This window comes from Cervus elaphus, chromosome 5, assembly GCF_910594005.1.
Source record: "Cervus elaphus chromosome 5, mCerEla1.1, whole genome shotgun sequence".
NCBI classification, from domain to species: domain Eukaryota; kingdom Metazoa; phylum Chordata; class Mammalia; order Artiodactyla; family Cervidae; genus Cervus; species Cervus elaphus.
In genome coordinates, this window is record NC_057819.1 from 34,765,123 (window position 1) to 34,784,089 (window position 18,967).

Sequence of the window (18,967 nt, forward strand, 5' to 3'; positions counted from 1 at the left end):
CAATAACAGCACATTAGTGACCTATAAGCAGTGTGGGACTTCCAGGGACAAGTGCCATTCATCTTACACCTGCTTTGTACTACTGTGAGCCTTGATTATAGCTTGATGGAATATAGATTGGTGACTGGAGGTCCTATAGCCCTCTTGAACCCTGAGATGATCTTGGAAATGAAAGCCATGCTCCTGGAATGCCAGAAAAGATGGGAAATTGAGTTCCAGATGCCTCATTGAACAATTGTGTCAGCTGTGGGCAGTATATTCCATGAAACAGTAAACTTCTGTTCATTCAATCCACTATTTTTTTTCAGTCATCTACTTGGTGTTGGACACAATTACTAGCACAGGTTAGATAGATGTAAAAAACAAAAATCACAGATTAAATGTTGAGAATGAGAAAATGAAAAGAATTTACAAAACCCAGGATTTTCCTTCAGATGAACTTTTAGCATTTCAAACATTTCATATCAGTGATATAAGCCTCAGTGACATTTTTAGAAGAGTAGCATAATGCAGTATTCAAACTAATTTGTTTCATGTAAATTGAGTGTCAGACTTAACAAATAATATATGGCATCTAGTTAAAGTTGAATTTCAGATAGATAAGAAATATTTTATATAAGCATATCACATGCAGTATTTGGTAGGTACATACCCATGGTAAAAATTGATTTATCATGTATATGAAATTGAAATTAACCTGGAAATTCTGCATTTTATCTAACAGGTCTACCTACAAAGTTGTTGAAAGTCATAGTTGTGCTTATTACTTAGGTAACTTTCAAAATAATATTTTCATGGGGCTCTGCTATTCACCGTGATCTACAATGCCATATAAAATCAATCTACCAATAGTGATAAAATAACATGTTTTTTATTGAGCACTTATGTCATTGAATTTTACAATAATACTTTCTTAGTAGATAAAGATATAGAAGCTTAATCTTCAGTCAATTTGTTGTGGTCACACAGCTAAAAAATAGCAAAACTAGGATTGGAATCTAGGTTGGTATTATATAATTTCATTTCAATGTTAAGTATATGCCAGATTGTAATATAACTTAATGAATGGTGAAAGATACAAACATTAAAAATAAAATACAGACAGGATGTTTGAACCTATATTTTTCTCAGCCAAAATCAAGAAAAAAATATTTTCTTTACAGAGATATACTGAAACTTTTCTTGATAAAGTCGACACTCCAAAAATGCTATATTTCAACTCCTCTCTTTTCTTCACTTCTGACCACCTATCCTGTCAGTGAATTCTGTTTTCTATCCACATTCCTCTCAATTCTATATCTTTGTCTCTATACTCACCTTGCCTTCCTTAATCAGTCTCCTTAGTAAAGTGAAAGGGAAGTCGCTCAGTCATGTCCAAATCTTTGTGACCCCATGGACAGTAGCCTACCAGGCTCCGCCGTCCATGGGATTTTCTAGGCAAGAGTACTGGAGTGGGCTGCCATTTCCTTCTTCAAGGGATCTTCCCAACCCAGGGATTGAACCCAGGTCTCCTGCATTGCAGACAGACACTGTACCATCTGAGCCACTAAGAAGCCTTCCTTTATAAAAGGAAATTGCAAACCAGGAAGCAGCTAGAGAGACGTAAGTTGAATAGAAGACTTTTACTCTATACCTTGTCATCCTCACCTTCATCCCCTTATCACCATCAGATCAGAATTAGGACTCAGGCTCAGTCACGACAATACCATATTTGAAGCTTGGGTGCCACATTTCATCCAAAACTGGGTGATCAAAATAAGCCAATTATCTCTTTTGGGATCTTGGGCAGAAAGAGGATTGAGGACATACCAAAAAAGATAGATGAATACATAATAGCTATCTGAATGTGATGGCATGTCTTTAGAGCAAGGATTAATACAAGATTGCTAATAGAGAGATACAACAGGATGATTTTAAAGTTGCATGAATAGAAACAAATCTTCCGATTTCAGTGGCTATGGCTGGATACAATTTGGTTCTGGCATTTTCTGCAAGCTTCCAACTCCCTTATTACTGTATGTATCCTATGTTGTATTCACATTATTTCAGGTAAATGTCAGTGCTCTTTGAAACAAATATTAGGAAAAAGAGAAGAAAAAGGAAAAGTGAGTAGGAGGAAGAAATGAGAGAGAAGAAAATACAAAGTAGCTAGTTTGATTGAACATTTACAGTATGACTTACTGAGAGTTACCAGCTGAAAATACCTCACAAAAAATATGAATTCATTCTATTGGTATATTCAACTCACAGAAAAGGAAGCTGGGGCACAAGGAGGTTACATAACTTGATAGAGGATGTATCACTCCCAAGAGACTTTTATTAACTGGATTCTAGATAGTCGAATCCCCAGCCTATATTGCAAACCTCTGTATCATCTTTCCTCCAATAATCTAGCAGCCTCCTTTTTAATCATTTGCCTACAAAACAGGCAAAGTGAATGTTTTCAAACATCAATTGATCATCAATCAATCCTGCACACAATAGCAGAGTACAACACACCTATTTGTAATATATGGGAGCCAGAATTATTAGGGATCCATTTCACAAAGGGCAGCAGAACACTACAGAGCTTCTTACTTCCATGCAATGGTTATGCTCATGATCTAGAGTAAATTAGACCAGGTAAACATCCCAGGTGTACCACTTAAGATCTTACCAACTTGGGGTGAACAACTCTCAGCATAAATCGGGATGGGGAATACATGTAAATCCATGGCTGATTCATGTCAATTAAGACAAAAACCACTACAAAATTGTAAAGTACTTAGCATCCAACTAATAAAAATAAATGAAAAAAAAAAATCCTCATGTGTGTAAATAGGAACTTATTTCTTGCTTCATGTAATTGTTTTTAAGGCTAATGAGATAGTGAGGTAATGAAGTAATGAGATGTAATAGAAATATATCATTAAATAAAATTATATCTGCAATTCATGGGAAGGGGATTCAAAGTGTATTCACAGGAATTCTGCACCTGAGAATAGCAGTAAGTGGATATAAAGGTGAAGAGTAAGTATGCTTTAAAAAAGTCTATATTATTTTAATCTTTTGCAGTCAGAAGGTATTCATGTATTGAGTAGGTAAATAAATACTAAATCTTATATATACTAAGTAATCAGAAAATACTACAAATTGTTACTGATTCCCTGTGACTTAAAAAGCACTGATAAATTTAACTTTACACAGTTTAATGGAATCTAGACCCACTTTGAGAAAATAGACAATACACTAACAGGGTATAAAAACTGACTCGTATCTGAATTTTTGAATGTCTTCTTTGCTTATAAACAAAGTAAAATGTATTTGACTGTAGTAAGACTATCTTGATCTTTCAACACATCAGAAATCCACACAGAACATTGAAAATACATTTAGGAGATATAATTACCAATATTTCTTAACATATTAAATGAAAAAAATAAGTAGACAACATTTGTAGCAGTAAATGATAGAATATATTTTTCTAGTTTTAAATAGGACAAAGATTTAATAAAGATACTAGGAAGGTCGTAGAATAACCAAGATATCAGCATGTCAGCTTAGGGAATAAGAGGGCAGGAAAGATGCATAAGCCACATACTGAAAGTGGCCACCTGGAGACCCCACTGAAGCTGAATGCTGACCAACTCCTGAGCTTTTGTTACTAATATCCTTGAAAGTGGGATCCTGCTGCCACAGCGCTCACTAGGAAGAATGGATGTGGAGGGTAGATTCTCTGAAGCACCTGCATTTGCCTGTTCTTTCTTATAAAAGGAAGTCTTGTTCGGCATTCTCTTTATTAGAATCGAATTCACATATCTGCTCCCTCAAGAAGGCAGATTAAGTAAGAATTTTGGTTTCCACTTTGGGGCTGACAAAAATCAAAGCATTTCCAAAATATTTAAAGGGGTATTCAAAATGTGTTCAGTAACCAAAAATCACAACAGATGTCCATCAGAGACAGTACTAAAAATATGTATATTTATATGGTGAAGTCTTTATATTAGTGGATTTTAATTAAGCAGAAATAAATATAAAGAATATTACAAATGATAGTTTTTAACTGTTTAATTTCATATTTTGGTTTTATTAGTAAATGCATTTAAATGAATTTTGATAATTTGGCAGATAATGTCATGGCACTCTATGAAATTGCCAGGAGCATATCAGGTAGTTGATCCCTTTTTTCAAAGGCATCTTTGGATATTCCCCAGATCTTTACTTGAAAAATTGGTAGTTTTGTGTGCACTATAGATTATGAATGTTTGTTCAACTTAATTAAATATGGCTTGATATGAAATTGAAACTTTCTAAATACTGGAATTTTTTTAAGTTCTCAATAATTTTCTACTATGTGAAATATGTCCAAAAAATTTTCATCTAATAAACTCAATTTATTGATGCCAGAATCATCTAATATTTACATTATTTGAGAGCTCTAACTTACCTATCATCATTTTTTCTCTGGAAATTTCTAGATTCTATAATAGTCAAGAATAAGAAAGCAAAGTAATTTATAAGGCCCATGCACAAGAATGTGTCTTCTTTTGCATGTTGTCCACATATTATAACTGCATGAATATCACTCATAGTATGCTTCCCTTTATTCTTGAAACAATTTAAACGATCTTATTTTGAGGTATCCAAACCGAAGTACATTGAGTATATTAGCTTCTTTAAAATAACTGTGGTAAGCTTGATAGTAAGGATGAAGGTAGAAAATAAAACAAAAAATGCAGAGAGTAGTTTAAGATTGTGGCATAGAACTTACCTCATCCCACCTACATACCAATTCTACAGCTATGGATTGATCAACTCCCTCAGAGAAACAGCTGTGAACTAGCTAACAGCTTCTCTGCAAGAAGGGACCACATTGATATAGTAGAAGAGGCAGAGACACAGACTCCCAATAAACTTTATACCGAGTGCAGCAAGACCCTAGCAGGAGGAAGTCCACAATTACAGACCACTCTGAGTAGCTAGGAGTTCCAGCCCCACCTCAAGCAACACTAACCTGAGAACTTGCACTGGAAATATGAATTTCCAAAAGTCAGGCTTTGAACATCAATGGGTCTTACATTCCGGATACCCAAAAGCCTGTGAGGAATGGAGAGTCTGCTTTCAAGGGGCTTATGTGCAGACTCATTGACACCAAGACCCACTGCAAAAACACCAATTTGAAAAATGCCTAGACCCCAAGTGAAGGAGATTTACTAGCTCATCTTAGGAGTCATTTGAGGCTTTATCTGGGGATGGAGGCACTGATGGGAACCATTTTTGTTCTCACACTCCACCTTGGAAGAGCCAGCACTGGGGAGCACCAGATTCTACATTGTTAGTGCTAGCTGGCTTACCCTATCCACATACTCTCCCAAAGCCTCACTGAAAGCAATGATCTCACCTCTCCCATGAGCCTCTTGTGGCCCTGCTGCAGGCAGTAGGCTGCCCCAGCTCTGCTCCTCCCTGATTTCAGAGTTCTGTTGAAGTTGATGACTTTGCTCCATCCACAAGCCCTCCTATGAACCTGCTGAAGCTGGCAGGCTCGCCCCAGCTCTGTGGCCCCACATAAGTTGGCAAGCATACATGGTCCATACAGGGGACACTCCTTGAGCACTGGGCTCAGGTGGCCAAGGGAGTCTGTATTTCTGGACCCCAAGGTTTGAAATAATTGGAAAGAAAGTTCTTGGCAAGCTACCACTCCCAGGATAAAACACAGACACCCTCAAACTTTTTGTGACAAAGGCTTCTTTATTTGTCCTGGATAATCAGCCTGAAGGTCAGCTTCAGATTACAATATGCCTAGAGGCTGCAAAGAGTTCTCAGCAAATGTAGGTTGGGGATACCATCTTTACTTTCTCTTTTGGCCTTGCTACATCTCACTGGTACTTCTCAGAAAGGACATTATACACTCATCTGGAGCCCTGGTTTTTGCAACTGTATCCAAGGATACATTTTTAAATCACCTGATCCGAGGCTAGCAAAGGTAATGAAGGCAGTTCCATAAGAATGTATATATTTGCATTTAAAAGCTCCTACTTGTGGATCTGGCTTCCAGTTAGCCTAAACCTTGATATTGACAAAAATCTCTTTATCAGTAACACTGACAATGTTTGGCATGTCACCCCACTCCAGTACTCTTGCCTGGAAAATCCCGTGGATGGAGGAGCCCGGTAGGCTGCGGTCCATGGTGTCACTAAGGGTCAGACACGACTGAGCTACTTCACTTTCACTTTTCACTTTCACGCATTGGAGAGAAGGAAATGGCAACCCACTCCAGTGTTCCTGCCTGGAGAATCCCAGGGACGGGGAGCCTAGTGGGCTGCCATCTGTGGGGTCGTACAGAGTCGGACACGACTGAAGTGACTTAGCAGTAGCAGCAACAACTGGAAGCTATCAAGAATAAAGTGGACTGCTTAGACAATCAGAAAGATTCTGGAAACAAACAGAACTAAGGCAAGGTTGAAAAATAACAATGCCTACGCAAGGCTATACCTTTAAAACTATGAGAGATAGATGTTTCACCTAATACATGGAAAAAGAAACTCAGAGAACATAGAGAAACAAGAAAAACATAGAGAAACATAGACGCATAGAAACGAAGAGAAACAAGAAAATAAGGAAACAAAGGAAAATGTTACAAACAGAAGAATAAGATAAAACCCTAAGGGGGGGTGGGGGAACAAACTTAAAAATATATATTTAATTTACCTGATAAAGAGTTAAAGTAATTGTCTCTGAACATGCATAACAGTGGGTGAACACAGTGAGAAGTTCAAAAGAGACATAAAAAAATATAGGGAAGTATAAAAAAGAAGTCACAGAGCTGAAGAATATAAGAACTGAACTAAAAATACACTAGAAAAGTTCAAAAGCAGTCTTGATGAAGCAAAGAACTAATCAGCAACCTAAAAGCCAGATCAGTGGAACTCACCCAAAGAAAGCCACTAAAAAAAATAACAATAATAATAACTACAAAAATAAAAATAGCTTAAGAGATCTATGGATTAGAGGGTATCATTCAGGTTAGATGGGTCCCAGAAGGAGAAAACATTTCAAGAAATAGTGGCTGAAATCTTCCTTAACCTGGAGAAGAAAACAGACATTCAGATCCAGGCAGCACAAAAAAGTTCTAAAAAAAATGAACTCAAAAAGATCCACACCAAGCACATTGTAAGTAAACTGTCAAAAGATAAAGAAAGGAGAGAGCTTTAAAAGTAGCAAAAATAAATAAATTAATTAATTTATTAATTAATTAAAAAAACACAAAACAAACAAACAAAAAGAAACAAAAAGCTACCTTTTATATACTAGTAAATCCCAAAGTAAGTTCCTTTAAGCCTGTCAGCTGGCTTCTTAACAGAAACTTTGCAGGTCAGAAGGAAAGAGAATGATATATTCATTCAAGTGCTGAAGATGCAAAAAACAAACAAAAATATCTAACCAAGAATGCTCTATTTAGCAAAGTTAGGTTATGAGATTCATTTCTCATCTAAAGATACACACAGGCTGAAAGTGAAAGAATAGAAAAAAAAACATCCTGTGCAAATGAAAACAAAAGGAAAGCTGGTATAGCTATACTCATATCAGACAAAACAGACTTTAAAACAAAATCTATAAAAGAAAGACAACACATTATGATAAAGGGGTCAAGCTGATAGGAATGACATAAATATATAATCCAACTTGTAAATGTACAGTCACTCAACAAATAAGCACCTAAATACATAAAGCAAATATTAAAAGACCTAAAGGGAGAAATTGACAGCACCAAAATAATAGTAGGGAGCTTTAATACCTCATTAACATCAGTGGACAAACTATCCAGGCAAATTAATTTTAAAACTTGGACTTAAAAATATAGTTATTGACCTTTATATACATATAAAGGTCACATATATATGAAATGATCAATTCAATATCAGCAGAATACATATTTTCAAGTGCACATGAAATTTTGTCTAGGTTAGACCACATATTAAGCCAGGAAAAAAAAGCCTCAAGAAATTGAAATAGATTGAAATTATATCGAGCATATTTTTTCTGACCACAATACTCTAAAAGTAGAAATCAATTACAAGAAGAAAACTAAAAAAGTCAGCAATATAACATTAAACAATATAATACTGAGAGAAATCAAAGAGAAATCAAGAATTCCCAGAGACAAATTAAAGTAGAAAACAGTGCTCCAAAATTTATGAAATGTAGGAAAATCAGTTCTAAGAGAGAAATTCATAGTAATATAGGCCTACCTCAAGAAATAAGAACAATTGGAAATCAACAATCCATTCTTAAAAGTAAAGGAATTGAGAAAAACACAAAAAACAAATCCAAAGTTATTAGAAGTAAAGAAATAATAAATACCAGAGCAGAAATAAATAACATAGACACTACAAATAAAACAATAGAAATTAAACTAAAGACTGTTTTTTTCTTTTTTGGGGAGGGGGGAGATAAAATCCACAAACATTTTCACCTAAGGAAAACAAAAAGAAAAAAATCTCAAATAAATAAAATAAGAAATGAAAAAAAAAAAAATTAACAATTCATATAGAAACACAAAAGACCCAGAATAGCCAAAGTAGTCTTGAGAAAGAAGAATGGAGCTGGAGGAATCCACCTTCCTTACTCCTTCCTTACTTCCTTACAAAGCTACAGTCATCAAGACAATATGACACTGGCACAAAAACAGAAATATTGACCAATGGAACAAGACAGAAAGCCCAGAAATAAACTCATGCACCTGTGGGTACCTTACTTTTGACAAAAGGAGGCAAGAATATACAGTGGGGCAAAGACAACCTCTTCAGTAAGTGGTGCTGGGAAAACTGGATAGCTACATGCAAAAGGATGAAATTAGAACACTTCCTAACACCATATACACAGGTAAACTCAAAATGGATTAAAGACCTAAATGTAAGACTAGAAACTATAAAACTCTTAGAGGAAAACTTAGGGAGAAAACTTGATGACATGATCAAAGCAAGATCCTCTATGACCCACCTCCTAGAGTAATGGAAATAAAAACAAAAGTAAACAAGTAGGATCTGCTTAAACTTAAAAATCTTTTACACAGCAAAGGAAACTATAAGAAAGGTGAAAAGACAACCCTCAGAATGGGAGAAAATCATAGTAAATGAAACAGTTGACAAAGGATTAATTTCCAAGATATACAAACAGCTTAATTCAATACCAGAAGAAAAAAAAAAAAAACACCTAATCAAAAAGTGGGGAAAAGACCTAAACATACATTTCTCCAAAGAAGACATACAGATGACTAACAAACACATGAAAAGATGCTCAATATCACTCATTATTAGAGAAATGCAAATCAAAACTGCAATGAGGCATCACCTCACACCGGTCAGAATGGCTATCATCAAAACATCTACAAATAATAAATGCTGGAGAGGGTGTGGAGAAAAGGGAACCTGCTTGCACTGTTTGTGGGAATGAAAATTGGTACAGCCACTATAGAAGATGGAATGAAGATGCCTTTAAAAACTAGGAATAAAACCACCATATGAACCAGTAATCCCATTCCTAAGCATATAACCCTGAGGAAGCGAAAACTGAAAAAAGACACTTGTACCCAATATTAATTGCAGCACTATTTATGATAGCTAGAATATGTAAGCAACCTAAATGTCCATTGACAGATGAATGGATAAATAAGTAGTGGTACATATATACAATGGAATATTACTCAGCCATAGAAAGGAACACGCTTGAATCAGTTCTGATGAGGTGGAAGAACATAGAGCCTATTTTACAGAGGAAGTAAGTCCAAAAGAGAAAGATAAATATTATATATAATGCATACATACAGAATCTAGAAATATGGTACCAAAGAATTTATTTGCAGGGCAGCAATGAAGAACAGACATAGAGAACGGACTTACGGACATGGGGAGAGCGGAGGAGAGGGTGTGATGTGTGGAGTAACATGGAAACTTACATTCAGTTCAGTTCAGTAACTCAGTCATGTCTCACTCTTGGCGATCCAATGGACTGCTGCACGCCAGGCTTCCCTGTGCATCGCCAACTCCTGGAGCTTGCTCAAACTCATGTCCATCAAGTCAGTGATGCCATCCAACCATCTCATCCTCTGCTGCCCCCTTTTCCTTCTACCTTCGATCTTTCCTAGCATCAGGGTATTTTCCAGAGTCAGTTTTTTGCATCAGGTGGCCAAAGTATTGGAGTTTCAGCTTCAGCATCAGTCCTTCCAATGAATATTCAGGACTGATTTCCTTTAGAATTGACTGGTTTGATCTTCTTGTAGACCAAGGAACTCTCGAGTCTTCTCCAACACCAGAGTTGAAAAGCATCAATTCTTCAGCGCTCATTGTTCTTTATAGTCCAGCTCTCACATCCATACATGACTACTGGAAAAAAACATAGCTTTAACTAGATGGACCTTTGTTGGCAAAGTTATGTCTCTGCTATTTAATATGCTGTCTAGGTTGGTCACAGCTTTTCTTCCAAGGAGCAAGCATCTTTTAATTTCATGGCTGCAATCACCATCTGCAGTGATTTTGGAGCACAAGAAAATAAAGTCTATCACTGTTTCCATTGTTTCCCCATCTATTTATCATGAAGTAATGGGCCTAGATGCCAAGATCTTAGTTTTTTGAATGTTGAGTTTTAAGCCAGTTTTTCCACCCTCCTCTTTCACTTCCATCAAGAGTCTTTAAGTTCCTCTTAACTTTCTACCATAAGGGTGGTGTCATCTGGATATCTGAGGTTATTGATATTTCTCCCAGCAATCTTGATTTCAGTTTGTGCTTCATCCAGCTTGGCATTTCATGTGATGTACTCTGCATATAAGTTAAATAAGCAGGGTGACAATATACAGCCTTGACATATTCCTTTCCAAATTTGGGACCAGTCTGTCGTTGCGTGTCTGTTACTAACTGTTGATTCTCAACCTGCATACAGATTTCTCAGGAGGCAGTTAAGGCGGTCTGGTATTCCCATCTCTCGAAGAATTTTCCACAGTTTGCTGTGATCCAAACAGTCAAAGGCTTTGGCATATTGAGGAAAGCATTAGATGTTTTTCTGGAATTCTCTTGCTTTTTCTATGATCCAACGGATGTTGGCAATTTGATCTCTGGTTCCTCTGCCTTTTCTAAATCCTACCTGAACATCTGGAAGTTCACAGTTCACATACTATTGAAGCCTGGCTTGTAGAATTGTGAGCGTTCCTTTGCTAGTGTGAGATCAGTGCACTTTTGCGGTAGTTTGAACATTTTTTGGCATTGCCCTTCTTTGGAATTGTAATGAAACCTGATCTTTTCCAGTCCTGTGGCCATTGCTGAGTTTTCCAAATTCGCTGGCATATAGAGTACAGCATTTTCACAGCATCATCTTTTAGGATTTGAAATAGCTCCACTGAAATTCTATCACCTCTTCTAGCTTTGTTTGTAGTGAGCTTCGTAAGGCCCATTTAACTTCACTTCCCAGGATGTCTGGCTCTAGGTGAATGATCACACCATTGTGGTTATCTGGGTCATTAAGATCATTTTTTATAGTTTTTCTGTTTATTCTTGCCACCTCTTCTTAATGTCTTCTGCTTCTGTTAGGTCCCTACCGTTTCTGTCCTTTATTGAGCCCATGTTTGCATGAAATGTTCCCTTGGTATCTCTAATTTTCTTAAAGAGATCTCTAGTCTTTCCCATTCTATTATTCCTCTATTTCTTTGCATTGATCACTGGGGAATGCTTTCTTATCTCTCTCAAGCTCTTCTTTGGAACTCTGCATTCAAATGTCTATCTTTCCTTTTCTCCTTTGCCTTTCACATCTCTTCTTTTCTTAGCTATTTGTAAGGCCTCCTCAGACAACCATTTGGCCTGTTTGCATTTCTTTTTCTTGGTGATGGTCTTGATCACTGTGTCCTGTACAATGTTAGGAACCTCCATCCATAGTTCTTCAGGCACTTTATCAGTTCTAATCCTTTGAATCTATTTGTCACTTCCACTGTATAATCATAAGGTCTTTGATCTAGGTCATACCTGGATTACCATATGTAAAATAGATTGCCAATTGGAATTTGCTGTATGTTGCAGGAAACTCAAACAGGGGCTCCGTATCAATCTAGCATGGTGGGATGGGGAGTGAGACAGGAGGGAGGTTCATGAGGGAGGAGATATATGTATACCTATGGCTGATTCATGTTGAGGTCTGATAGAAAACAACAAAATTATGTAAAACAATTATCCTTCAATTAAAAAATAAATTTAAAAAATGAAAAGAGAGATTATTACAACTGATACCAGAGAAATGCATAGGATCATAAAATACTACTATATATAATTATACACTAACAAATTGACAACCTAAAAGAAATGGATAAATTCTTTGAAAAAATAGAACAAATTATTATAAAATCTCTTTGGATCATACAGACCTTGAATAGTGTAATCACTCTCAAGATAGCAAAACAAAGCTGGAGGCATCATGCTTCCTGGTTACAGACAATACTACACACCTATAGTAATAAAAAGAATAAGGTCTTCCATGGAAACAGATACATATATCAATGGAAAAGAATAAAGAACCCTGAAATAAACTCACAGATAATAACATTAATAATAAAGGAGCCAAGAATATGCAATGGGGAAGAATAGTCCCTTAAATAAATTGTGTTGGGAAGATCAGACAGCCATATACAAAAGATTGAAATTGGACCACTATCTTACACCATACATAAAAATAGACAAAATGGATTTAAGACTTGTATGTGATGCCTGAAACCATAAAATCTTCTAGAAGAAAACATAGGTGTAAGCTCCTTAAGTTTGAGCAAACTCCTGGAGATAGTGAATGAAAGGGAAGCCTGGCCTGCTGCAGTCCATGGAGTCACAGACACAACCAAGTGACTGAACAACAGCAAAACTCCTTGATGTCACACTTTGTGTGGACTTTTGGGCTCTTAGCCAAAATCAAAGGCAACCAAAGCAAAAACAAGCAAGTAGAGTGCATTAAATAAAATGCTTCTGGACAGCAAAGGATACCATCTGCAAAAAAAACAAAAAACAAAAAAAACCTACTGAATGGCAGAAAATATTTGCAAACCACGTGCTTGGTAAGGAGTTAATATCCAAAACATATCAATCCCTCAAACACCTCAGTAGCAAAACAGCCAACAATCCAAACCAAAGCATAGGTAGAGAATCCAAATAGATATTTTTCCTAAGAAGACATTCAGACTGACAACAGCCACATAAAAAGATGTTCAACATCGCTATCAGAGAAATGCAAATCAAAACCACAGTAAGACATCACCTCACACCTGTTAGAATGACAGTTACCAAAGCTACATGAAACAATAAGTACTAGAGAGGATGTGGAGGAAAGGGAAACCTTGTACACTGTTGGTAGAAATGTCAATTGGTGCAGCCACTGTGGAAAACAGTATGGAGATTACTCATGAAATTAAAAATAAAACTACCATATAACCCAGGTATTCCACTTCTGTGTACTTAACCTAAGAAAATGAACACAGTAATTCAAAAAGATATATGTGTTTCTATGTTTCATACACCATTATTTACTATAATTAAGATATGGAAACTTACTGCCTATCCGTGGGTGACCGGATAATGATGTGATGCATATATATTTGTGTGTGTGTGCTCAGTTGCTCAGTTATGTCCAACTATTTGTGACTCGATGGACTGTAGCCCTACAGGCTCTTTTCTCCATAGGATCTTTTAGGCAAGAATACACGAATGAGTTGCCATTTCCTCCCCTAGGCAATCTTCCTGACCCAGGGATTGAATGCATATCTCCTGTCTCCTGCGTTGCAGGCAGATTCTTTACCTGCTGAGTGCTTCCCTCCAATGGCTCAGCAGTTTAAAAGTCCACCTGAGAAGCGGGGGACATGAGTTCAATCCCTGGGTCAGTATGATCCACTGGAGGAGGGTATGGCAACCAACTCCAGTATTCTTGCCAGAAAATCCCATGGTCAGAGGAGCCTGGTGGGCTGTGGTCCATGGGGTCACAAAGAGTTGGATGCAACCGAGGAGAGCTCTCTTTCTCTTTCTCTCCATCTCACATACACAAATAGACACACAACGAATACTACTCAGTCAAATAAAAAGAAGGAAATGTCATTTTCTATAGTAGATCAAAGGGTCTTATGCTAAATGAAATAAACCAGACAATTTCACTTATATATGGAGTATAAAAAGCAAAGCAAACATACAACACAGAACGTGTATATGCAGAGGACAGATGGGCAGTTATCAGATTGGAAAGGGTAAAAGAGTTGGGGAAATGAGTGAAGGGGGTCACTTGTATGATGATGGATGGTAACTAGACTTATTATGGTAATTGCTTTGTAATGTGTACAAAGACTGATTGCTTTCTGGTTTACATGTGAAACAAATAAAATATTATATACCATTTTACCTCAATTAAAAAATAAACACAATAACCCATAACACAAACCTGAGATGATTTTGTTTAAGGCCTTGCCTCTTAAAAAATTTTGAATGGCCCTGAGATTATGGAACAAAGTGTCTTAGCATCTTGGCGAATTATTATTCTCCATATAACCTGAGGAAATTTCCCAGATATAAGCAAAGTTAGAAAAATTTTATCAAAATAAAAAATTACAAAATTGGAGGCATTTCTCTTTTGAAGCATCCAAAGACATTAAACAGGAATATTAGTAAAATGTAACAAATATGAGTGAATATCTTGCACCTGTGATTTAGGGATTCTTTATGAAGTAGCAAAGAATAAGTGGATAGGTGATGGCGCTCTTAAGCGAGAGTAAAAAATATCTAAAATTTATGCACAAAAAAAAAAAAAATTTATGCACAAATACATCACTAAGGAAAAGGATTGGCCCAACTCATTTCTGCAGACATCCCATAACATACAATTTTCACTTCTTTCCATCATCTAAGATGATGGTCACTTCATGCTTATTTTCAATAGACAACATGGAAGGAAGAAATTAATTTACTGCAGTTGTTCAGGTTTTGTCTCACAACTGGGATTGTACCCTATTGAATTTAGATTCTGAATCTCAGTGTATAAAAAGTGATGAAATCTGTATAAACAGTGATGAAATATATTCGTTCATTCCAGGAAATAGACCATTTATTTATTTTATAATATGTGTTGTTCTAATACATTATGAAGTATTTGAAGCTAAAACTGCCTTTACCCACTTTAACACTTCATAAGCTACAGGCTGTTGCAACTTTATTAGCTAGTATATAGAGATTGAAAGAAAAGTGAAAGTGAAGTCGTTCAGTCATGTCCCACTCTTTGCGACACCATGGACTGTAGCTCGCCAGGCTCTTCCATCCATGGGATTTTCCAGGCAAGAGTACTGGAGTGGGTTGCCATTTGATTAGTTGTTGGTAATTATAGAAATTCTTAGAGCCAGAATTTTACGATTTCAGTTGATGCAATTTCACCAACACAGTGGTATAGAACGTGCTTACCAAGCTTAAACAAGTGATTTGGATAGTTTTAAATAATCCATAAATGCCTTTGAGACAGTAGAATGGACATGGTAGTGTAATAATTCTATTCAATTGTAATATCTGATTTCATTAAGCGCCTCAGACTTCACAAGGTCTAGACTATATCACATGAGATACACAAATTATGCACAACCTCTGTTTATGTACTCACATTGATGTCTTCCAGATCTAAGTTGTTCAGAATAATATTGTTCCTCTTCCAAATGATGGGGGGTCTCAGTGCTCCCTGAATGGCGCAGCTCAGAACGGTACTCTGCCCCACCGTTGCCGCTGTGACACTTAGTTTCTGATCTTCAGGCAGACTCAACTGGATAACCTCTGAAAATATAAAGTGTCAGCAGTGTTGAGGAGCATGTAGTTTTGTAAAGTTAATTAGTATAAAGTCTCTAAATACAACTAATTAAAGCTTTTAAACTGTATAAAATGGAGAAAAGCTTGTGATGAAATGAGAAAAAGAGTAAATTGTTTCCAATAAAAGGTCAGAATGACATTTCAGTTTCATTGATTGACAGGCATCCTCATGAGGCACAGAACTATTAAACATAAAATGAATATCAGAAGTGGAGTTATAATAAGCCTGGCAGATTGCACCCAGAAGAGAGATAAATTATTTAACTGCCAAATCGACATGCAGTGTGTCACCAGCATTGAAATAAAAATGATGTTGTTTATTCACTGATAGATTTATATTGTGGGTGAGGTGAGATCATTGCTGGCTGGCTTCAGAGCCATTGCTAGCATAGCTGAATGGGTAAAATGCACCATTATGCTGGGAAACATAAATTGACTCTAAAGGAGTAAGATTTATTTGGGAAGTTGAAGGAGGAAAAACTGAAGTTCACCACCCAAACAACAATTTCCTAAAATTCTGTTAGCTGCCTCTATCACACAGTGTGAGTACAGTAAAGCCATTCCCTTATTCATAAAATTTACATATATTTAAATAACCATTGAACACATTTCTAATTATAATGCTATAGCAGGAAATAGAATTTTACTCTGGATCTGCTTTCCTGTCCTGATTCCGGGCAATCTTTGCCAATGTTGGGAATGAACTGTGTCATTTCCAGCATCACCTATTATCAGGAAAGATGCCTGGGATAATCCCACCTGTCTTCATCCATATAACAATTGCCCTTTAGTTTTCAAATGACATTCACGGGCACGCTATCCTTTCTATGCTATGATGGAGTCTTGCATTTTGATTCTGCCCAGTCTCTTTCAGGAGACAAAGAGCAAAATCACTATTCTCACTGAAATTTCTGTGCAAGTGGAGAGACTATAATTGTCTTTTGTTCCTTTGTTTCTGTTGATGATATTTTTTTTATGATGGGGGAGTTGACCATCAAAAGTGGTGGCTTTTAATTTGCAATCAATATTATCAGGTACAATCAGTGCTGTCTCCTCCCTTTCTTTTCTCCACTTGAACTTTTTCTTTCTTTCTGAATCCTGTCTTCCTCTTAAGGAGGAAGGTAAATGCTAATCAAATGATTTTTATAGAAAGAGCCTGCTTGCCAATGCAGGAGACACAAGAGATGTGGGTTTTATCCTCGGGTCAGGAAGATTCCCTGGAGGAGGAAATGGCAACCCATTCCAGTACTCTTGCCTGGGGAATCCTATGGACAGAGAAGCCTCGAGGGCTACAGCCCATGGGGTCACAAAGAGTCAGACAGGACAGAAGCGACTTAGCACACAGCGCATTCAACAAACAGTTCTTTGAATTTTTGGAACTATTAAAAATTGTAACATCAAAAATAGCATATATCTTTGTCGCAGAAGGCCAGAATTGAACATATTATCCCCTACATACACTTGTTAAGTGTTGTTATATAGGATCTTATCTTTAAACCTAAAAGTCATAGTTATTTAAGTCCTCATTATTTTGTGTTGTCAAAGAATGGGGTAGGCAATCTATGGAAATTGAAAAACCCTATGAGAAGAGACTCAGTCAAATTTATTCTTTTGTACATCACTGAAACAAATGGGGAACAAGTGTCTTGGCCAGTCATTTGTATTGACAATTTAATGTTTCTTAATGACATTTATCCATATTCACATTTTATTTCAATGTTCCCTGAGTAATAAGACCATAGGGAATATGTTCAATCATCTTTTCTCTAATATTCACTCTGTTGTACTTCTCTATAGATACATAATTATATAAAATCTCTAAAAGAAAATATATTTCACTAATTAGACACATGACATTTTTTATATTTGCAGACAGGGTATCTTTATGTCTTTTTATTTATATTACAAACTTAAAGGGAAGACAGAAAACTATAAAAGTAATAACATAATGTAGGGTAACACATAAGAATTATTAATAATTTTCATTAGCATTCCTGAATTTCAGTTTCTGGTTCCTCATAAAATCAAGTACAAGCTAGTGAGACATCTGATTCTAAAAACAGCATGTTAACATTGGTTATTCTGACATTTAATAATAGAGTTGGTACTGAGTCACCTTGAAATATCTTCACTAAACTTTTGCATCTGGTATTAGGTCTTAGGCCATTCAAATAGTTGTGCTTTTGGTAGTTATATATTACAATGCTAATTAGATGACATGAATATCTTAAAATAAATGCTGAGATTTGGCATAACATTATGTAGGACATCCTTTTAAAATGTAATTTTTTGAGAGGTTGCCTAATTAGAATTAAGAATTACTATCCACCCAGGGAATATTAACATGAACAGCAAAAAACTTTTATGTTAATTTGGAGATCATGTTTTTAAATGATTTTGAAAATTATCTCAGTAATATATGCTATTAACTAATATGCATTTTAAAAAGTCTTTAGACCTTTTTTGCTACAGGTTTCATGCTACACATTTCACCTTTTCCTTAATAATTATATTGAGCTACATTCACAAATATAATTATGTTTACAAGTTATTCTTCAAAATCAAGTGGTGCTTTCCTTAAGAAAATTTAGCTGCTAGATTTCTTTTATTTACAAAATTGACATGCTCATTATTAATCATCTTTCTCTTAGCTATTACCAGACTAAGATTTAGTCTCAAAAAATCACAAATGTTAAATATTGTTATTCTTGTATTCTAATGTCTTTCTACATGCTTTTATGGTAAGTAAAATGTTTATAAAATATGTCACATTCATATATTTCATAGAGAAATGATGCTTATACCTAGAAATACACTAACAACCTGAAACAATAGTTATGAAACCAGTTATGTGAGCCAATTTAAAGAGGTGAGATTGATTGTATCTGAGTGTTTGTGTGTATGTTAGTGATCAGAGTTGTTAGTTTAGAAATTAGAATTTCAAAGAAAAAGTGTTGAAAATTTAATTCTATATCAGTTGTAATTAATATACAACTTTGTAGATATGCATCAATGATAACATTTTTTTTTGCATTCTGTCCACAAATATCTTATGCTATTATGTACAGGCAGGTAACTGTTATGTGCAGTGGATAGCATCTTTAGCTCCAATGATAACGTACACTTGAAGGTCTTGT

At 35.9% G+C, this 18,967-nt stretch overlaps 1 protein-coding gene across 4 annotated transcripts in view; it reads right to left on the reverse strand.

Moving 5' to 3' along the window:
* The window catches only part of FSTL5 (follistatin like 5), an 864,807-nt gene that overhangs the window by 288,087 nt on the left and 557,753 nt on the right, over positions 1 to 18,967 (reverse strand). For all 4 annotated transcript variants that reach the window (XM_043902330.1, XM_043902328.1, XM_043902329.1 and 1 more), the window contains exon 7: positions 15,631 to 15,797. In XM_043902330.1, the coding sequence (XP_043758265.1) occupies positions 15,631 to 15,797 (167 nt within the window). The remainder of the gene's footprint in view (positions 1 to 15,630; positions 15,798 to 18,967) is intronic.